The sequence below is a fragment of the Chaetodon trifascialis genome, chromosome 12 (genome assembly GCF_039877785.1).
Source record: "Chaetodon trifascialis isolate fChaTrf1 chromosome 12, fChaTrf1.hap1, whole genome shotgun sequence".
In the NCBI taxonomy this organism is placed as follows: domain Eukaryota; kingdom Metazoa; phylum Chordata; class Actinopteri; order Chaetodontiformes; family Chaetodontidae; genus Chaetodon; species Chaetodon trifascialis.
Window position 1 is genome coordinate 9,248,709 of NC_092067.1, and position 16,881 is coordinate 9,265,589.

Consider the following 16,881-nt stretch of genomic DNA (forward strand, 5'->3'; position numbering starts at 1 on the left):
GGGGGAGTCAGTAGGAGGAGGGGTGGCGCGCAGGTGTCGGTGCCTCAATTCTGACCGGCCGTGGCGAGGTTAGGACACCTCTCCATCCAGGAGGGCCCCATAGGTGCCCTCATTACGCAGGCCCCTGTAGCACGGAGCGGTGTGCGCATGGAGAGGAGAGGTGCGACTCCTTACTCTCAAAGCCTACTTACCCCACCTGGCCTCTGTCTGTCTGTCACAGCTCCTATAGGGAAGACCCCCAATATGAATTATAATAAGCATATTAACAACCCCGTGGTTGCAGGAAAACGGAACGGCTACTGGCAATGGCGAATTATTAACAAGCATCAATTTCACTCTGAGATGTCAAATAAACCGAGAGCGACAAACTGAGTCATCACTTAAAAAGTTCGATATTCATGCGCTAATCCTCCTCTCAGCTTCTTCCTCAGCGGATCCGCTCCAACTACAGTTTAAAAGGATCGAATTGTTCCTCTTTTAAACATCCGAGCCGCCATTGTCGCCATAGACCTCTTCTTCATATTTTATGACGCGTGCATGGGGAGCATGTTGAACGAAGGAAGTTTCTCCAAACTTCCCCGCTGCACACTGTGACCGAGATTCAAAGGGCAAGTGGTGCTTCATTAACCGTATCCCCATTTACTTTAGATCCCCCCTGAGTCTCAGAGAGAGCGGATTAATGTCAATTACCTGTCATTTTGCAACACCTACAATATGTTACGTCGGCTCTGGTTTAATGGAATCGCGTCGCCTTTTCCTCAGAAACACTCAAATTAAGGATTTGCGACAGTTTTAATAAGAGCACATTTTTAAACAGCTAATTTTATTTTCTTATGTTGTAAGAATTTAAAATATAAGAGGGAGTTGATTAATGCTAAACGTTATCTGTCATTTTTATATAATAGGCACCGTCCTAATCTGCTTAAACCATTTAAACAAACGACTAATTAAGCGCACCAGAAATAGTGTAATTGTTTCCTAAATCCCAATTAGCAGGCTGGTTGGATTACAAGTTTTAACAATTTAACAAGCTAATGGCCACAGATTAGGTGCGATTATTTATTACGTGTCCATAAAGTAGATTCCTCCCTGATACAAACTAATAACTGTCACCAGCTCAGTGCAGACGTGATTTCCCTGTAAAGACCGAAAATAATGGGCTGCTATGCATGAAGACCGCACTAAACAAGAAGCCAGAGTCCTGCACAAAGAAAACACCATCAAGCTCGAGGACCAATGAGGGGTTTCTTTCACTTTTCAATCACTCCTAGTCGTGCCCGGGATTAAGAGAGGGCTCTTGACTCCCTCTTTCACACAAAACCAAGAGTGCTTGTCAGCAACTTGAAGGAAAAAAAGAAGAGAATAATACGTGAGTCCAGGGTTATCGTGTTTAATTGGATTAGATGGTGTCACGTTGAAGTCCGGAGCATGACAAACAAGAGATAGACGGAAACACGGCTGAGATAAATGCATCCCTGTCCCGCTTGGAAAACATTTCATAAAATAAACACATCGTTAAACAGATTTGATTTGCTTTCAGTTTATATAGAAAATAACTTGTGAACGTCCCAAATGAGTCATAGAAATGAGCATGTCTTGGTGTGGCCCCGTAAAAAGGAGTGAAACAGCTGAGGCTGAGAACTGTGGCGCTGAAGAGGTTTATTGTCGGGATTGTGTTGTTGGCTGTGCGCTGCGCTCATCTGTGCGTCAAGCAGCGGCACCAATAACAAGGTGCGCGCAGCTGTGTGTGCAGGTGCGGGGCCTCCACCTGCTCAACAACGGCGGGGGGAGAGAGAGAGAGAGAGAGAGAGAGAGAGAGAGAGAGAGAGAGAGAGAGAGAGAGAGAGAGAGAGAGAGAGAGAGAGAGAGGCAGATCAAAAGCTTGCTTTTGGATTGTGTGCAGGGAAATGGGAAACTCTCGCATCAGTGTGTGGATTTCACTTTTATTATCTTCAAATGTGTAAATAGTTTTAACGACGCAAATACATCACAGGTCAAAAGTTTAAGAGGGACAGCGTGAATTTAATATTTGCCTCTAAACTTTGAACTCACGACACACTCCTTTTATTTAACCTGAAATTAACTGCGCCGAAAGTTCAGAGCGTCCCGGCAAAGTCGGCTGCTGTTTGGCACCATTTGGACGAGGCTCCATGAAGGCCACGAGAAGGCATTTATGGGGGATTCTCAGATTTTGACAGCGTCCAGGTGAACGCCACAGAACAAAGAGACCGAGAGCAGAGCGGGATCAGAGGGCCAGACGCGCATCAGCACACGCACCAGATTATTTGCCTGAAAAGTTACGAAGCTGCCCAGATCTCTGCCTGTCTGAGAACCTGTTTCCAAGAATGTTTAATCTCATTTTCAATGGGAGAGGGAAAAAAAGATGGTGTCCATCAACGACTTGGCGTAACATTTTACTGCCTCATTAGCTGCTAGAGGCAGGTGTGAGGTTTGATCTCCGCTCATGTCCGTAGACCTGCTCGTTTTATGAGGTGCTGTGACTTTTCCCCCCTCCTTTAAACTGTCTGTGTCGGCCGAGTAAACTTTCTATTGCTCTGTCTTGTCTGGTGCGTTCAAGGACAATTAAGAACAACAAACAAACAAGACCCACGGGCTCGTCTAGGTAGACCTGGGGTGACATGCCGAATTTGGAAAGTGGGGGTGTTGATGTCAAACAGGCGCGTTCAGTGCGGCAGAAACGTCAAAGCAGGCCTGTGCCAGCCATCCCTTTAAAACTGTGAATCGGGGAAAAAATACACCCTGACATACATGACAGGTTATTGTTTGTGCTCTAACCTTCACATGCAAATACGCTGCAGTGAGCCACAGCAGGCTGGAGATCAGCTAATAAACTGCTGCGGTGAAGCTGAAGTCAGACATCCACAGGAAAATTGACAGAGGCGCATCTGACGAGAGATGGACACTTGAGGTAAAAAACGGAAAAGTTGCAGAGACTTTTTGTCGCTCTGTAACGAGCCTCATTACCATGCCACCCCTCCTCCGCCTCCACCTCCTCCTCCTCCTCCCCGACACCCTTCCTCACTCCTGGCAACAGCAGACAAAGCGGGCGGATTTTAGTGGTCTCCGCCGGGGCCGGTCAGCCTTTGATCTGAGCCCGTTAAGGAGAAGGGAGTCTGGGGGGAGTCAGGCCAAGAGGAGGGCTGTGGAGGAAGGTAAAGTCACCTAATACTATTTTTACTTCTTCTTTTTTTAATAATCTGACTGGACTTTAACTACATTTATATGGGACAGCACACTTTCTAATTTACATAGGAGACAACACCTCTGAGGGTTAGATGTTTCCAGCCTGAAGTCTCTTCTGTTAATAGGCTGCGTTCATTTTCTTCACCCTCTGCAGATCATATTAAGCCTCCAGGTAAACACACCGCGGGGCAGCTTGCACTTTAAGGGAAACGGACCTCCAAGAGCTAAACTCTGCAAGAGGCATGAAGGGCCTGGAGGCCTGGACCAGTTTGGTGGGTTAAATTAAATGGAAATCGACGCCTCTCCGCCCATCACCTTTAGGACAAACCTATAGCAGGTGGTCTGCAGCTCCAGCACTATAATATCTAATTACCTGTCTGGTGCTGTGAATGAAATATTGTCCACATTTGACCTGCAGTGGTAAAAAAAAAAAAACCCGCACCAATATGAACAAAATCAATTGTATAAAATATATTTTGTGCAGAAAATCAACATCATTCATCTTTACTCGTGTTCACAGGCCAACTGGTGGCGTCAAAGACATTTATGTCACAATATAAAGGTGGAGGGGGAAAAGTTGGGATTTAACATCTCTGATGGTGCCACGCCGCTCCGTCCCCTCCGACTGCCTTGCTGACGGGGACATTCAGACAAAAGGTCTTCTCAAATGAAGTTAGTAATGGTCCACATGTGCCAGATCACTCAGGCAGCACAGACAGGCCGCGGTGAATTTCATATCATGCAAACACACTGGGGGAAAAAGAGGCTGGACATGCGCCTGTCAGCAGAGGGGAAATAAAAGGCTCTGCGTTAAAAAAAAAAAAAAAAAAAAAAAAAAAAAAAGACAAGGAAAAAAAGCTTTTTGTGGTTTCTGAGGAAAACATCAAACAAATATTCCTCCAACATCCGTTTGCAGAATAAAGTAGCTGATAATACTGAAGAAATCCGGCGTGTGTTCACGGACGCTCGCCTGTCAGTGTGCAGAAAACGAAATCAATAAAAGATTTCTATTGACAGATCGAGTTTTTAAACGAATCCGCCATTTTCAGGGCCCGTTCTCAAAATAAAATGAAATAAAACAAAATAAAATAAAACAACATGCCACGTTGTTACTCTTAAATTGCATTTCAGGAAAGGTGCGATCCTTTTTTCCTGCAGCTGCATTAGTCTGTTTCAAATGTCTTTCCAAACGACACAGAGGGCTTATTTAAGAAGAAAGCACGAGAAATAATTTCCTCTTAATTTAAAGTCTTTTCATTATTATTTCTGGACGCAATAATTGCTAAAGAAATGAAAACTAAAAGGTTTTGTTGTCTTGCCTCAGGGCTGTCAGCTCTGCCACCGTTTCTCAGAGGATGGCCTATTGCAGCCACTTTGAAAGGCTTCCAATTTATTTAAACACTATTCCTAAATACTGAAACAGAGTTAATTAGCTTAAACTAAATGTTTTATGTTGATCAGCTGTGCAGTCGGTATATTTTAAGCCATTTTAGCAAATAGGTTTACACGTCTCAAACTGCGCTGCAGCTACAATAACGAGGTATTTTATTGCCTTAGAATAATCTTTTGCTGCAATTACTTTGTCATATATTGTCATTAGAAGTCTATTAAAACATCAAGTCATTATTTGGGCATCCCCGGGCGGGGAATTAGAATAAAACCATCTTTGCCACACGGGTCCCATTTAGATTAATGGAAAAATATGTAAAACATTTCGTTTTAATTTTCCTCTGACAGTGTTTTGCATACATGCATTTTCTCCGCCTGCGCTGTCCCTCATAATTTATGAAAGCAATCTCGACCAACACATTACCGGGCTATGAAATACTGCTCGCAGCCTAATTGATTCCCGTCACAATTTTGTGAGGTTATAATCGTGTTAATTGTAATTTACTCTCTCAGGGAATACCGGAGACATGTATTTAAATAAAACTGCCGAGCGGACTGAGAAGATTATATCAGTTCCACGCATAATAGAAATGTCATGTAGAATTACACAGCGGAGGCAGACAGGGATGCATTCCTCTAATCAACAGAGATGTCACTGAAATCTTTTGTTTTTTCATTCCCAAATGTTGCTCAACTGCAAAGTCGTCAAGCTGCAATGAGAGCAGAGCAAAAGGAGCTCCACGGAGAGCAGAGGACAGTTTGCTTCACCTTTACGCAGAGAGGGGGAGGGCTGACCAAGTTAGAGGAAATATCAGTGAAGAGCAGGATAATTGGATGGAAGGGGAAAATGATAATATGTGTGGAGCACAAACACTCGGGGGATGTTGTGTTTTGTTAAACATGGCCAAAGTAATTTCCTGGTCATCCTCAGAAGAGTTGCCCTTTTTGCTTTGTCCCTGCGTGATGCCCTGTGCTGCTTCCTCTGCTCAGAGATCTTCCTTCCTGTCTGTGGGGACACCTGTTGGTGCAAAGCAGCTCGGAAAAGCCAAGTTGTCCCGTAAGACTGGCCCCTTTCACTGCTGAAGTCACCTGGTGAGCCTCTGCTGAGTGCTGGATGTTCGCAGCCATGCGTGGAAGAAGGGCTTTCTGCAGATGGTCAAAGTTGCTTTATTAAATGCTGGAGGGGAGAGAAATAACATGCATCCATAACAGCCCATTTGTGCACTGGTAGCTTTCTTTAAAGTGAACATACATGGATGGAGACAAACTTGTTCTCAAAGATGAAATCAAACCAGAGTGTGAAAACAGACACACAAGTTTTTTTGTTTTTTTTTTTAATTCTGTAACCTTTTCTGCATTGAGATTTGGTTGCGACAGGACTGAGCTGCAACAAACGATGCATTAATGCAAGTTGAAAAAGTCACACTGAAGTGTTTCAAAGTTTGATCAAAACCTGCACACAAACACCAGACGCACTGATTTAAACAATGAGAGCAGGCTACCCATGAACGCCTCTTCAACCACCCCACCGTTTATGTTCGGGATCCTCAGAGCGTCCTGAAATGGCTCTACCCAAATAATGATGTTGATTTATTTAATGAAAGTCATACATAATAGCAGTTTTGTCCACCAACCTCAGGGTATAATAGTAGAGTGGGTGAAAACAAACAAACAAGCTGAATGTGAATTCCCGACAGAAAAAGTGAGCCAGGGGTGAGAGAAATATGTGGCCAAATGCCAAAGAGACAGCTTACTGTTCGGGTCTTTGGCTGGGCGCAGGAGTGGTTTCGATCTTTTTGTCTGGCCTGGCCTGGCACAGACCACAGTCCTGCCCCAGACACAATAGCTCATACAGTATGAGAGAGAGAGGGGGAGAGAGAGATGAGTGGATGAGGTGGGGTAGGGGAGGTATGGTGCCTTTCATTACCATGGTCACCAATGGCACTATTAACCATTCAACACCCCCCCAATTATCCCCCCATCCACAGTCAGAGAGACAAAGCCTCGGTCCTGGTCTGCTGGAGCAACATGGCCACTAATCTGTCTCACTCTAACATCACACCCACTTCACTGTCTCTGGAAGTCAGACGTGCACAAGCGCTCCACAGAGCCCCATTGTACTTTTATTTGTGCCAGCGCAACAAACGACTTTTCTGAACTTGTTCGGGAGTTGTTTTTTATTATATGTATAAAAGTGTCCATTTAAAACTGTGGCGGGTAGCTTTTGAGGATTCTGATGAAAAGCAAAAAAATCAAAAAAAAATTGGAAACATCTGAAAATCCCACTTAAACTCCGTGTTAAATGAGAGATCAGCTAAAGAACACTGCCGCAGCATGTGCATGTACGCCGTGTTTATTTTTCGTACAGGTCATGGTGTGTCTGACGCCGCACGCCTTCTCCATCAAGACCACAGGCTCACAGCTGCCACAGAGCGAGCTGCATGTCTTTACTAAGGAGACCGACACAAAAAAAGCTAAATCGCGAGTTTATGCACTTTCATTTGTGTTTCTCTTTTTTTCAAGCGAGCAAGACTTTGATGCTTTGCGAGTCAGGCCCTGGGCAGGGGGCTGAGGCCTGACTGGAGGACTGGGGCCTAATGAATGGATCCACAACAGTGGCTTGTTGTGTTTGTTTACCCTTTCGCCCAGCTGCCTGGACCGTGGAGATGGGAGAGCATTCATCATGACCTGGGAGAGATGGGAGGCAGGGGCGCACACGCCACAGAGTCACTTGACGGCGTGCACACTGCAAAGTGTGCCAAGAAAGTGCCCACACAGGGCAATAGTCCTCAACGAGACCCACATATCTGCTGTTACTCCTCACCATGTGCAGATTTGACATCGCTGAAAGCATCTGAAGGTATATTTTAACCCCCCCCCCCGCAACTGCAATGACAATCAAATGAATCAAAACATTTCAACAATTAGAAAAACTTATATTCAAACCACAATTTCCGCTTATGTCAGGCTCAAAAGTGCTTTTTTTCTCGTGAAGCCTGCAACATTTCCAGCCTCCTTTCACCTCTCCTGTGGGGGTTCGGTGACGTGGTCCCTCCAGCCTCTCCGCACCAGTCGCGTTATTTCTCTGGCACCACGACGGAGAGCGTTAAGATGTTCTGCGCCTGCTTCACAGAGGGCATGTCAATCATGCTGCCGCGGAAGGTGAATGCACCCTGAGCAGGTTTACAACAGAGACGAGAGCAGAAAGAGAAACATTAGAGCGGACAGCCTCTGTGCACGCGCTCTGAAACGTGCTTGGATGTAGGATAATGGTTCCAGAAGCAGGAAGTCCACGGCTGTAAGGAAAACATAGCATGCCACTTCACAAGAGCCTCATATGCTGTGTGTATGAAGATGAAGCATAAAAATAGTGCTTTTAATGCTGTTTCAGTGTGTAGCAAATAATGCTAAAAGCTCTAATTACAACAAGCAGGATGTTGCTGGAGAAAATGAAACTCAATAGAGAACATCTCTGAATAATATGCCTGCTATAAAATTCTACTTTAAAAGATCAAGAAACCTCAAGTGAGAAAAATGCAGTCAATAGCTGGAGGTGAGAATTATGAAAAACAAGCACCTGTCGTGTTGTAAGACAAAGGGACTGACCCTGCTCACTGTTCAAACCGTCTCTCTCTCTCTCACACACACACACGCACACACACACACGGCAGCAGAGGGATGGGTAGGATATGAATCCCTCGGGCGATGCTTAGTAGGAGCAGCCCTGGCAGGGAGAGAGGTGTGGGCAGATTGTGTATTACCTCAGCAGATAGCCCACAGAGCTCAACACACAGGATCCAACCATGCACTAAATTAGGAACAATAATATTGTACACTTAATTGGCCCAACCCCCACATACCCCCCTTTTCCTAAGTTGTCTCTGAGAGTCACCCAGGGGTGTACAGTATGTACTCTCTGGAACAACAGAGGTGTGTGTGTGTGTGTGTGTGTGTGTGAGGGTACACAAATGATTAGTCCGAGTCACAGAGCAGAGACGACACACAGTCACAGACACTGTGTCACGCCGCAGACAAGCATTTCATGACACTTTGAGTTTAAAAAAAAAAAAATCCCCCGCTTTATCCAAAGTCTGCACCCTCCTCTTAATTTGTTCAAAGATTTATAAAAAATGTTGCCCTTTTGTGAAGCCGGTGCAAGTTTCTACTGCTTCTGGAAAAATCATTGTCCTGTGGGAGAATTAAAGTAGCATTTAAACAAGCTGCAGCCTGAGTGAAATGACTGGAATGGAAGGATTTAGTGAACAAGCAGGAGGAACGCTAACTAACTGAGGATGAGCAACGGCAGCATGCCTTTTTAAGTTGTGTGTTTTCTGTTTTATTTGATTTGACTTCTAGGCAAATGATACGTCTATTTCTTGAGTTATACATTTTGACACACAACTCTTCTTAGTAAAAAATGTCAGCTACATGAACCGTTTCACCGATGAGCAGCTATGGTTGGTCATTTTAGACTCAACCAAAACAAAAGAGAGATTAAAATAATGTCTTTTGGCAGATGATGTTCCTGTTACCTTTCCCTCCTTTTGGTGCTGGTCAAAAGCAGCAATGAGCTCTTTGGCCCACTGGACCCTCTCTGGACTGGGGGAGAACTCCTCCTGCACGGCCTGGATCTGCCCCGGGTGGATAACCTGCTTACCTGCACAGGGACAGACGAGGAAACACACAGAGAAAGAAAGTGAAGTATGCTAATGACACCAGCGGGCGATCTGTGGCTCCAAATAAAACCAAATACAAGAGCTGTTTGTGCTTAAAACAACAGTGTTTTTACATGTTGTCACAGAGTTATCAATAACACAGTTTGTGCCAATTACCCTCCCTGATTATAAACAGCAAAAAATAGATTTTTCTATGAAAACAGGTGCACATGGAAAAAATAAAAACTGAGACTTTTCCTGTGAGACGAATGACAACACAGACGGGCGACAAGATGAAACAGGAAATAAAGGAGACCAAAGTGACTGCGTTTATGTGTCCGTGTGTCCTACGGCACTGAGGTGAGTCAGATGGGCAGCACGGGACCAGAGGATGCTATGAATGATGAAGGACATCAGGTGTCTCCTGTCTGTTTGCAGCCCTGCTGTCAGACACAAACTTTGCTGAACGCTGACAGAAGTCAGCTCACTGATGGTGACAGAACAACCTGTCAGAGCCTCATTAGACTTAGATAGTGGAGAAAATTGTTCAAAAATTGACAAGAAAACCACACAGAATCAGACAATAAAGCTGTCGGCCAAGTCTTTCATTTCTAACCCTGTCCAAAAAGATATCAAAAACATTTTTTCACGCGTCTTTACCAAAAAGATTGAAATGATAATGTGAAGAAAAATTTTCTATGAACGCATTTTAGCTTGTCTGTGTTCGCTGTCCGCACCTTTCAGATACAACCAATCCATCTTTTATCCAGCTGAAACACAAGCCTAACATGGAGTTAAAGCTCTGTCTGACACAATCCTCACCCCCCCACCCTCCCGCTCCCTCTCAGTTAAATGTGGGCTAACGCCACAGACATAATCCCGTGTACATTTGCAGATCAAACTTGTAGTGATAAGTTAAGGTTATGAAACGTCTGGTGAGAACGACGGCTCAGCGGCAGCCAGCAGGAACTCGACACTTTGGGGCTTAGCTCTGTCGCCGACAACAAATCCTTCAAGGTGGCCGAGCGGGCGGGCTGCACGAGCAAAAAATTTCGCCCAGGAGAGAGAGGAGGAGAGGCGGGAAGGGGGAGAGGGGGAGGAGAGAACCCACTCCCTTCATCCAGCTCCGCTCACCCCAGTTAACCTCAGGAAAAACACACACAGCAGTTACACAATCAACACACTGTAGTTGAAGGGTGGAACAATTACTGACGAGAGAACACGATCCATTAAACTGCGACTTATGATTAACAGATACCTTTGAGGGAAGCGCGCATACGGCAAAATGTGACACTTGGCACGAGTCTGTGCGTCACTGTGGATGTGTGAGGGCCTGCGTGTGTGTGTTTGCGTGAAGCTGAGACACCGTAACTGCACACTTTCTGTTGGAGCCCGAGGAATCCCCAGGGCTGTGCTGGAGAAGTGTACAAGTGTGTGTGTGTGTGTGTGTGTGTGTGTGTCTGTGCATCATCTGGTCTGCGGTACTTGAATTAAAGAAAAGGTATTTTGGTTCTCCTACTGCTACAACCTGCGTGTGTGTGTGTTGCATTCTACGAGGACTGGGGCAAGAGGAGTGTGTGTTCCCTCCTCTGCCACCTGTTTTACTTCTGGGCTGAAGACAGAAACATGTTTCCACACTGATATTGGCAGGCTTAAACATACTCAAAGAGGGTGTCTCTTTGCATGTGTGTATGTGTGCGCGTGTCTCCGCACGTGTGTTTGTGTAGGACAACAGGCGAATGACAGAGTGAAGAAACAGACAGGGTGACTCAGGTGCCCTCAGTTACAACCCATTGGTTCTCCTAAAATGCATCATTCATGCCCTCCAGCCAATCCCGGCCTGCCATGTGGTGCTGGCATCTCATTGGAGGATTGCTATTTAGCAAAGTGCTCTCAGGCGAATGATGGGCAGGGTCCCGGGGATGGAAGTGAAATGTGGTCCCTGAAAGCGGAGCATTTTGTGGCGTTGTGTTTTCTATGTCTGGGGGGCAAAAACATTTCGAGAAGGATCGTTGAGTCTTAGCAGCAGCACGTAGTTTAAAGCACACAAAACAGGGTGCTTATGAAGAAAAGACATTAAATCCCCCAAATAAATGACCTTCCTCACCGACAGATTCCAGACTTGTCAAGGTTTTGCAGAATTTTGCTGTCCTGTTAAGAAGCACTGGGTGTTTGTGCTTCACCACTGTGTACTGCGCTCAGTGCTAATGGGTACTGTATGCAGCTTAGGTGCCGCCAAGGTCAATTACTGCACAGGTAGAGGCTTTTGGCTGCACCCTATTATTGCTTAAGCACACTCGGGCCAGTAATAGCTACTAACTAAGATTATACAGAGTGCCCATGGCTTGTAAGCCACTAATCCAGTGCTTTGAATGGTTCTGCTCCATATCAAATCTAACCATTTACTTCATCACCCAGCTGCTTCCATCATTAGCTTTTCTATGTTGTATCTCATGTGAACAACACCTCGAGCTTTCTTTTCTGACTTTTTATTTGCTACAAAAAAGGATTAGTTGAAAATGATTTGGATTAAAGCAAGTTCAAACAATTCTAACAGATTATTATACGTGACATATATGCATGAATTTGAGGAATCAGTGCACTAAACATAATATGCAACCTATCACGCTGCACTGTGTATGTAGAGCTGCAAAGACAAATGTTAAATTGTTCAGTAAAAAAGGTGTAAATCTTCAAAACCCAGAGACATCTGCACACAGCTAAAGCCGAATAATTCTGATATAAACCCACAGCAATGCGCACGCGCACACGCACACACACGCACGCACACACACACACACACACACACACACACACACACACACACACACACACACACACACACAAGCACTCATATAAACCCGCAGCACCAGAGAATTGAGGTGGCAAATGAGGTCATCTGGAAAATAAGTTGCTGTATGAGACAGCAAGAAGCTCCCCTACAAGATGACTTGATGATGTGAAGTGCAGGTAACGTGTGTCGAGGCCAGAGCAACATGGAGAGCACGCTCAGGGATTTACAATTCTGCAGCAGCAAGAGAAAAGTGTCAAGTGTTTTCTTTTTCCTCCACTCTTTCCAGTGTGAAAAGCTGACTAATTGCTGACGTTGTCCTTCTTTATATCCGCTGATCTCACATTCGAGGAGAAAAAATCTAAACATTACAACATAGTGAAAAAAAAACATGATGAGATTCAGTTCTTTTTTTTTTCCCCTCACAGTTTATGTGGACCTGGACCACAGTGGGAAATATGTCAGATTTTCAAATAATCAGTCTTCAAGGGATGGAAAAAAAGCCGAATAAATATATCTGCTGCAGCGAAGGAAGAATGACTGGAATACCCACTTTGGAACAGGCTGTCCTGCCTTCTGTGGTCTGTTACACGCAGTCTGCGGGGCACAGACACGCACACACGCACACACATTCTGAAAGCGTTGCCTGGCTACAGACACACACAGAGCGCTGTTAAAGTAGACGCTACCACATTTGGCTAATAGCTCCCTTTTATCATACTTGCACATACACGCACATTTACACACGTGCAGGTGCGCACGGCCGAGTGCACGCACGCAGACAATTCGTTGTGGGCACAACACAAATGTCAGACAAGCATTTAAGGACGGCAGTGTTGTTCACAGTTCACTTCAGCAGCACCTAAGGTGCTAAAAAAAAAAAAAAAAGACAAAGACAAGCAGCCTGTTCTAAAAGCGCAGTGGTCATTTTGAGGTGAGGCCTTCGTTTTAATCAACAATGCACATATTTCACTGTCAAATGAAAAGCCAGGAGATGCTGTCACTGTTTTTAAACTACACTCAAGACAATTATCAACTCACACATTCAGAGTGACGAGAGACAAGAGTGAAAACTGAGACGTTGGACTGCCTCAACGCTGCTCGCAACAGGAAGCTGAGCAAGGTCGGTTTGGTGCCACGGAGGAGTGAATATATAGGATCCAAATAAAGGGCAACCACTGGCAGACATGCCGAGGTCAGGGCTGAAACAGGGGCAGATTTGAGGAACTTTACCTGTGAAGCCCATGAGAGCTCCCTCTCTGGCCTGCCGTCTCAGCCCCTCCACATCTTTGTAGTCGATGTAGACCAGGTCGATCGCCTGCAGCCCAAATGCTTTGGTGGTCACGACAACCTTCTGCCTCGCGTAAAGGAGCTCGCTGGCATCTTTTGTCCGCGTGGCACCTAGAGGACAAAATATGGGGGGGGGGGGGGGCGCACACGCATCATGTAGGTGCCATGCCAGTTGAGATCTCAAAGGGAAACAGGTAGATAGGCAAGGAAATAAGAGGTGGCATGGTGAGGGTGATGAACACATGAATGAAAGAGTGACCCTGTGTCAATATGTCACTCTTCTTTTGTGGTGGAGTGTTTCATATCAAACTACACAGCCAAATGTGGCATTTGGTGATAAATCCACTTTACTGTACGTAATAATAACAACAACATACCACTTTCTATGTGGCTCCATTAAATTCAAATGCCAGGACATATCAAAAACAGAGTGAATCAGCAGTTCAAACGCTGCTGTTTGTGTTTCCTTTCCATCTGTTTTAAACCTTAAAAACAGATTCAAAAACATCCTCATCTTTTACTTGTGGTAACTGGTCAAAGCTGCATGTAATAATACACTGTTGATATAGAAAGTAATGCACTTGTTAAAGAAATGTGTCATTCATTATTTGCGTAAGTAGTATAGAATCACTTACATATCACAAATCATCTCTTACTCACATGTAAAAAAGCTCTATTTGCAACCACTTAGCCATAACTATGCTTTTACAGACAACTTCTTCTGTTCTCTGTAACATATCCAGGAAAGGAAAGACAGAATAGCTCATTTGTGGCCAACAATGAGTGAGAAAGTCGAGCACACGGGGTAATAGCTACCTATGCTGGCACAGAAGTCATCAGAGCCAAACACCACGCCGTCATGGTGGAGACCAGCCTTGGGAGCAAGTCGGCGGATTTCCTCACACACCGCCTGGAGAGAGTATATATAATACACGCTGGCTAAAGTGACACAGGTGCAAAGAGGGAGAGAAATGTTGGACATATTGGCAGAAGCACTACTGAGTAAATCTAATTACGCTCCAAGAATGTGCAGCAGTTCAAATAATCCAGATTTCTGAGTTTCCTTTGCAGGCAAAAAACAATCACACACAACAGCTGACACAAATCTATCAGAATCCCAACTTAACTCCTGCTTTCTTTCCATAAGGACTGACGTGAGTGCACTGGCCCACTAAATAAGCCACCTGCAGACACACATACTGTACATAAATACAAGCAAACCAGCCCAGCCAGCGGTGCGACAGCTGCCTCTTCACTCTCGGCCAGCCCGGCGCAGTTAGCCAAGTCGCGGTGAGCATGAAACCTCAACACTTTTTGAGCTCCGTTTGAAACATTTCTGGGCTGAAGCAGCACAGTTTTGAAACCTGTCAAGCACTGAAAGCGGGCATTGAATGCCGGGTCAGATTTAACTGTGTTTATTTATTCTATGACCACGCATTTCTTCATTTAAATGTTATTTTTGCTTGTTATACACTCGCTTCATAAGTTCACTGCTGCAGAGAGAAGTCGGTATATTTTGTTCAATGACAAAAAGGTTTCACAGCAAATTTTATGTTCTTAAAGAGAGGTGCTGAAATATGACTTAGGTACTTTAATGGTACCTGTACCAAAAAATATCGACAACCTTGTTGCTACAGTGATTATTGAATAAGGAAAAAAAAATAAAATAAAATAAAACAATATATGTGGAAAGTGGTGAAGAGCAAACAATGAGAATGTGTCTCCTGCTTTTGTTGGCCTCCAAATTAATTTCACCACTAGCTGTGTTTTGTGTGTGTGTGTGTGTGTGTGTGTGTGTGTGTGTGTGTGTGTGTGTGTGTGTGTGTGTGCGTGCGTGCGTGCGTGTGTGCGTGCGTGTGTGCTTGTAACCTGGGGTTCAGTCTGGGCAAAGACACAGGGTGTTCTCAAGAAAGCACACAGAGACACCCCCTGCCATCAAAACACACACACATACAAACACACACACACACACACACACACACACACACACACACACACACACACACACACACACAGAATTAGAGTGGAGAAGTAAAAGACAAATCAAAAGAAGGAAGGACAGCTTGTTTCTCCCCAAATGGCCCAAACCATGCCCTTTTCCCCGCGCTGCTGAAGGTCACGCTGCACTATAACAGGAGCCGCTTTGATGCTTGCCAAAATTTCATTAAGAACTTTTCCACTATGATGATATTTAAACAGTTCTAATTAAAAAATGTCAGCGTGTCTGGAGAGGGATGGAGAGGGAGGCATGCAGACAGACACAGAGAAAGGAAACAAAAAAAAAAAAAAAAGAAGCAAAACCAAAGCCTCAAAAGGCTCATTTTGAGAGACTGTCCAAAAGCTTTGAATCCCTTTCATTCTGGACACGTGGAGCGCTCGGCTCGCTGACGCACTCTTTAATCTAAAGTGAAGTATGGACAAACAGGAAAAATGTCTTACGCAGGCAGTTTTTTGGGGGGCTTTGTTTGTAATTTACCTTAAAACTGAGCAGGCCCACAGCGGTTTCCACAAAGGTGACCAGGCGAATGGGTTCTGTCAGTGGCCGTCCTTTCAAGTGGTGCTGAAACCTGTCAACAAACTAAACACACGGGAACAATTTCATGCACGACTCATTAACAACTCCCACTGCTTCTGCAGATAGAAAACAATAAACCTCCAAAACAATCACAGCAAATGAATTTGTTCCCCTGACTTTGTACAAACATAGTCGTCAGGCTCATTAGACATATATTGTTGTCTGCGTACTTTTCAGATGTACGACCAGCTTGAATCCATTCTGAGATATTTTTTATAATATGCACAGAGCATTAAAGGTGGGTTGTATTTCTGTGTGGCTCACTGGACTTTATCAGCTACATGAATGAGAAAAACAGGCAGCTCACACTGAGCTACTGCACCAGAGTGAATTTGAAACTGGAAGGAAAAAAAAAATGTTCAGCAGAAAAAGAAAAAAAAAATACATAAATGATATGAAATGATATGATATTTCAAAATCCACTGCGGGGTAAGACAGACAGACAGACAGACAGACAGACAGACAGACAGACAGACAGACAGACAGACAGACAGACAGACAGACAGACAGACAGACAGACAGACAGACGGGAGAGAAAAGAAATCTTAACGTGCAAAAACTCACTTTTGATACAAATCTTGACACCTTTATTACCTGCACTGTTCCCATTTCGGTCCTTATTCAGAAACACATCTATGAGGGTTCAAATAACGGAGAGAGCGAGCACGGGAGAGCGGCAACAAAAGCGGGTGAAATGAAATATTTTACATTATCACCAGGGTTCCCCCTTCGTCTGAAGTCTTCTGCTCTACCTTCTTTCACAGGCTCTGCGCCACTACAGCATGTGCTCCCCTGAGAGGGCGCACACATGTAAATGTGCACACGCGCGCACGGGCACATGCATACACACGGCGAACCAAAGAAGAAACAAAATACCCAAAAAGGGGAGAAGAAACAAGATTTTGGATGTCTTTGAGTGTGTTTTACTCCTACATTATTCTGCTTTGCGTCCCCCCTCCATGGCAGGGAACAGGGAG

At 44.7% G+C, this 16,881-nt stretch overlaps 1 protein-coding gene across 1 annotated transcript in view; it reads right to left on the reverse strand.

Moving 5' to 3' along the window:
* Window positions 1-5,896: 5,896 nt before the first annotated feature.
* clybl (citrate lyase beta like) overlaps window positions 5,897-16,881 on the reverse strand; it is a 57,621-nt gene continuing 46,636 nt past the window's right edge. The window contains exons 4-8 of the mRNA XM_070976721.1: window positions 15,806-15,907; window positions 14,146-14,239; window positions 13,273-13,440; window positions 9,126-9,250; window positions 5,897-7,766 (exon numbers count right to left, since the gene is read on the reverse strand). Of these exons, the coding sequence (XP_070832822.1) occupies window positions 7,671-7,766; window positions 9,126-9,250; window positions 13,273-13,440; window positions 14,146-14,239; window positions 15,806-15,907 (585 nt within the window). The 3' untranslated portion in view covers window positions 5,897-7,670. The remainder of the gene's footprint in view (window positions 7,767-9,125; window positions 9,251-13,272; window positions 13,441-14,145; window positions 14,240-15,805; window positions 15,908-16,881) is intronic.